Source organism: Mus pahari, chromosome 16 (assembly GCF_900095145.1).
Source record: "Mus pahari chromosome 16, PAHARI_EIJ_v1.1, whole genome shotgun sequence".
Taxonomy (NCBI): Eukaryota; Metazoa; Chordata; class Mammalia; order Rodentia; family Muridae; genus Mus; species Mus pahari.
Genome location: NC_034605.1, coordinates 2,593,536 through 2,599,110, shown reverse-complemented (window position 1 = coordinate 2,599,110; position 5,575 = coordinate 2,593,536). Strand labels below are relative to the sequence as shown.

Sequence of the window (5,575 nt, the reverse complement as noted above, 5' to 3'; positions counted from 1 at the left end):
AAAAAAAAAAAAAAAAAAAAAAAAAAAAAAAAGTTTTTTAAAGCATGGAATGTTAGCTCTGAGAGCTCTTTTATTTCATTTCCTTTTCTTCCGAGAAAATTCCTTAAATGAGTGGTTCTCAAGGTCCCTAATGCTGTGACCCTTTAATACAGTCCCTCATGCTGTAGGGACCCTCAACCCTAAAATTATTTTGTTGCTACTTAATTACTGTACTTTTGCTACTGTTATGAATCATAATGTAAATATCTGATATATATCTGATAGGCAATCCCTGTGGAATGTCATTAGACACCCCCCCGCAAAGGGTTCAAAACACATAGGTTGAGAACCACTGCCTTAGAGCCTTAGACTCTCAGTCACAAGAATAGTCATAATGGCTTACAGACTTTGAACACTCTTAAGCACTATGCCAAGAGATTTACATATTTAAATCAAATGAGTACAATATGGCTTTGACTTTTGCCTCCCTTTTGAAGAAGGGGAACCTGAGATGCGTGTGCCTTCTTCCCATCTCCTTCCTACTTTGCGAAGAACTCCTTATCAAGCATTAACCTTTGGTCATTCAAAGCCTATGAGCAGCATTGGCTCATGGCAAACGGGAAGCAAAAAAGGAATATAAGAACAAGCCGCAGCAGGATATAGCCCCAAAGACATACCCCAAGTGATTTATTTGCTCCAGGTAGATATATCTTCTGAAACTTCCACAGCCCCCCTCCCTAGCTGGGTACCAAGATTGAAACAGAGAGGAAAGGGAACAACTCAAGCTGAAACACTTAGTTATAACTCTTGCCCCCTTTTCTGACTTCTTTTTCAAACAAGTCGTTTACCCTTGAGCACACAATCATGTCCACTAATATTTGCACGGCGTTTGCTGTGCGCCAAGTTGGAGAGAGATAGGTGGATACATAACTTAGAAGAGCACTCGTGACACCTTCGATCATGATGCAATATCTTCATAGACAATATGACTACATAATTATTTGCCAAGTCACAGACTGTGTAGCCAGTCCTTACCCTGTTGTCTTCCTGGATCTCCCAGTCACTCGAGAAGGTCGTCAGCTGCTGCCCTTGGGAACAGTTCGCAAACTGGAAAAGGCTGGAAAACACCCTTCTGTTCTCCTGTGTGTCTGGAAAGATGGCATCTTGGAAATTGACTCCGTGTGGCAAGAGATTGTAATTTTCATCCATCCTGAAGGGGAAGGGTTAAAGCAGACACATGGGTGAGGCTATTGGAGATGGGCCAGCTTCAGTCTGGTTTACAAAGGACGGAGATGGTCTCGCCAATGTCACCATCAAGTCTGGCACGGTTCTCGGGAAGGGACCTCTACCGTTACTTCTCATTGCTTTCCACTTTACATTGCTTGAGTCTAGCCTAAGGGTTTCTAAAGAATGGAGTCTAGACAAAGAGGGATGGGAGATGTATGCATTCCTGTCTATTTCCCATGTCTCGTAGTGTCCCTTGCTTCCTGGTGAGCAGGCAGCAGTTGTGATGTGACCTGGATTCAAGTCTCACTGCTACATTGGGCTCATGACATGAAACCAGTTTCTTCTTTAAGCACCATCGTCTTCCCATCTGCTACAAGAGGGTGGTAGCAGACTATATTTTCTTGGTATTCTCATAGGGATGACCCTGGAAAAACTGTAAAGGTGACTCAGTGGGTAAGAGCACTTCCTGATCAAGTGTGAGGGGGGACCCAAGGTCAAATCCATAGCACCCCCATAGAAAGCCAGTCATGGCTGTGCATGCCAGTAACACCAACACAGGGGCAGAGACAGGCAGATCGTGAGCGCCTGCTAGCCCAGCCCAGCCCAAACAGCAAGTTTCCAGGTCAGTGAGAGACCCTCTCTCAAGGCAATAAAGTGGAGAGAGGTAGAGGAAGATGTTCAGCATCATCCTCCGGCCTCTGCATGTGCTCACAACTGCAGTGCATGCACGACATACACACACAGCAGACACATCCAACACACACAAGGATGATAAAGAGCTTGGCACAGAGCAAATGCAGTACAAATAATTAGTGAACCTTTTTATACACTCAAGTGTAAAGTGCTTATTAGAAATAGAAAGAAAAAAAGAGGTGAGAATTCTAACCTAAAGGTTCCAATTTGAATTTGAGATGTTCCCCTTCCTCTCGGTTTCAACCTTGGTACCCAACTAGGGTGGGAAGTTTCCGGAGAGTGGATCTACCTGGAGGAAATAAATCACTGGGGGACGCCTCTGGGGCTATGTCCTGCTGTGGGCCCTTCCTATGTTCCTCTGGGCTTCCTGCTTGCCAGGAGGTGAAGAGCCCCAGCCCCAGCAGTGCCTTAATCATCTGCCCCGGTGCACAGGCCCACACGGCCATGGAAAGAAAGAGCCAAACACAAACCCTCTCTCCTTTCCATTTACCGGTCACAGAGAGTGAACAAGAGGGAGAAGAAGGCCCGACCAGGGGAGGAATGAATGCCTTGTGTGAAGTTCTTAGCCTACTTCAAGGCGAGACAGCCCAAAGAAAAGAGTCTGGCACATCATCGTGTGACTTTCTATCAACCGGTCATCGCAAAAGATGAAAACAGTCACTGACCACTGCACAGTCACTGGTCCGTGTTGTGATTTAGAAAAAAAAAAAAAAAAAAGTATAATAATAAGCAAAAGTCCAACACTGCCTGCTCATTTCTCGTGCTTTTATCCAGTGGAGAATAAAGCCGCGTCGAGTTGTTTTATAGCTGGGCTTTCAGTCTTTTCTCTAAATAAAAACACGAAAAGGCCAGCTCGGATTTCTTCGTATCAAGAAAAGGCACGCTCACAGTCCTGGCTGATTTTACTTGGAAACGATTTTCCAGACAAATACAAAAAAAAAAATTTTTTTTAATTTATTTTTTTAAATCAACCCTATCTGGTTAAGCAGCTCAAGGCAAGACAAAGCAGAGCCCGCGTTTTCTAAACTTAGCCTGCCTTCTGTATGGGAAGCACGTGTGGCCTCGTCTGCGAGCTTACCGGGTTTCTTTCTCAGAGACTTCAAACCTGAATCTGCAGCCCATGGTCAGAATCCTTCCCAAGAACCTTGGTGCTGGTTTACAAGCGGTAAGACTGAGACTAATACCTATCATAAACCTTTGGGCTGAATCACTGACTGTCTTAAAACCTGGCTAAAATCCTATCCTGCTCTCTCTCTCTCTCTCTCTCTCAAACCCCAAGCTTCAGGATCCACCAGCTGTTTCCTACCCGTGATTTAGGTTGAATTCAGTAGTAGATAAAAAACGAGCGATTTTGGGGGGATTTGCTGTGATCACAGGCCAACCTCAGTGGAACTTCACAAGACTGGTGGTGTCTACATAGGACCCACCACCTGCCTGTTTCCCCTCTGCACACTTCAAAGCACTGTGACCCGGGGTCTTTACCTTTCCCACCAGCGGGGCCCTAGTAAAGCTCTGCTAGTTTGAATTACAAGGCAGCTGGCATAGGAGAGCAAGACAAGACAGCACGCGGGGGTGGGGGGGAGCCGCGGGGGGCAGGGCTGCTTTCTGGCATCAAGGTGGGTAGGAAAGGAGAGCTTGAGTGTATGTTAAACGACAGGGCTTTCCCAGGTGCTTCGCGAGCTTCTATCACGATTTGCTTCTCACTTTTATCCACATGGGAAATGGTGGAGGGGAGCAGCGGGAGAGCGGACTCAAGAGAACCGGCTCGAAACTTATACTCGAAGTTCAAAGCCAGAAAGAATCCCAACAACTGATGGCAAAGGTCATCTTTCTCAAAACGTCAAATGGGTGATTGGAAAGCACTTTGATAGTTGCGTGTGGTAGCGTGTAATCCCCCCCCCCACACACACACACACAGAGTCAGGGGCTGAGGCAGGAAGATCACCCGGGGGAAACAGAAAAAGCCGATCTCATAAACCATAAACAAGAGCACGTTATTAAACTTGGTGCCTTTAACCCCCGTCTATGCATATAACTCCAAAAGCATCACTGTATCTTAAACATCTTTAGGCAAGGGTGGTCAAGATCTTCGTAGAGGACTGAGCAAGGAGAGAATGAAAAGAGCCTAGGACACGTTTTAATGGGGGGTGGGGGGAAGCGGGACCCAGGGGCGCTCCTGACTTGCTGCAGGTAGCCCGCAGAGAGGGGCAGGCTCACCTTACAAAGAAGAAATAGGAGTAGTCCTGGACCACCGTGTGGGAGTGGCAAGAGAAGTAGCCCAGACCAGTAAGGTTGAGCCGGGAGCCGGCGGGCACCTCCAGCATACTGCCCCACGCCTGGTCACACAGCATCTCCACCTCTGCGGAGTAGAAGAGCCCTCCCTCTCCAGCTTGGTACTGCCACGGCAGGTAGTTGTAGAGGCCAGGCACCTCGGGGTGCAGCGCCAGCACCTTGGCATATACGATGGTCTCGGCCAGCTCGGCGCGACAGCCTTCGCTCAAGGGTCTCCACTCCGACGGCAGCTGGCAGGCGCGCGCGGGCGCCGGGGAGGCGGCGAGGCAGAGCGCGGCGAGCAGCAGCGGAAGCGGCATGCCGGCGGCTACGCTCTACCCCGGGCGCATGGCCTGCCCGGGTGCCCGGGACGGCGGGGAGCCGGGGAGCCCGCAGCGCCTGCCCGGGAACAGCGGACCGGGCGCTCGGCTCCGCTGCTCGCGCTCCGGAGAGCTGGGTGCGCGGCTAGCTGTACGGCCGGGATCACCATGACCCGGCCTTCGCCCCGCCACGCTTAAAAAGGGTCGAGAGGACGCGACGGGACGGGCGGGGATTGGGGCGTGGACCGCGGCAGGGGCGGGGAGTCCGTCAACCTGGCAACCGGCCCCTGCAGGGCTCCCGGGAGGAAGGGACGGACCCCTGCGCCCTGGGACTCCAGGGTGACTAGACGAGATGTGCATACAAAGTCTTGACCACCACACCCAACTGGTTTGTAACACCCAACTATGGGCTAGGTCAGAGCTTGCCAGGAGTAAAGAGTTTTTCCCTATGCAGGTGTTCCTACTATTGCTCTCAGTTTGTACAGTGGAGTGCTCTGCAGGAGTCTTAAGTTTTCAAAGCAAGTGACTTAGAATCAAAGCACACAGAAATCAAATCTGAGTTTATCTTCCCGGAACTTCGTGTAGAATAATATTTTCTCTCCTTCCCTTTCTCCTCTTTCTCTGCCCCTCCCTTCCTCGACTCCCTTTTCCCTCTCATCTCCTCATCCCCTCCTCCTCTCTTGTCTGTTTCCCCTTTCCTCTCCTCCCCCTTCCCTTCATCCTCCCCTCCTCTCCTCCTCCCCTCTCCGTCTCATCTCTATCACTCACTCACACACACACACACACACACATACACACATTGAGTTTTCTGCAATAATAATGTTAAGAGTCCCCATAAAGATCTGAAAAGCCGTTGTTCACGGATTTACTTATGTGTTTATTTAAGCTTAACTGCTTTATACAGCCCCAAATTCAGAAAGTCCTACACCTGGGGAGCAACTTCATCCATAAACTCAAAAAGCTTTGCACTAGTGAGTGGATAAACCGGAAAGGACCCTAACCCTAACCCTCAGAAGTGCCCAGTCTCCTTTGCCTTTACTATTCATAGTGTAATGAAAATCAATCACAAGAAGGCTGGGGGTGTG

The 5,575-nt window shown here is 49.3% G+C and overlaps 1 protein-coding gene across 2 annotated transcripts in view; it reads right to left on the bottom strand.

Moving 5' to 3' along the window:
• Ccdc3 (coiled-coil domain containing 3) overlaps window positions 1-4,648 on the bottom strand; it is a 99,110-nt gene extending 94,462 nt beyond the window's left edge. Inside the window, exons 1-2 of one of the 2 annotated variants that reach the window (XM_021215579.1) lie at window positions 4,117-4,648; window positions 1,015-1,189 (exon numbers count right to left, since the gene is read on the bottom strand). In XM_021215579.1, the coding sequence (XP_021071238.1) occupies window positions 1,015-1,189; window positions 4,117-4,490 (549 nt within the window). In that variant the 5' untranslated portion in view covers window positions 4,491-4,648. The remainder of the gene's footprint in view (window positions 1-1,014; window positions 1,190-4,116) is intronic. The other variant, XM_029547692.1, reaches the window with a different exon arrangement.
• Window positions 4,649-5,575: the final 927 nt, after the last annotated feature.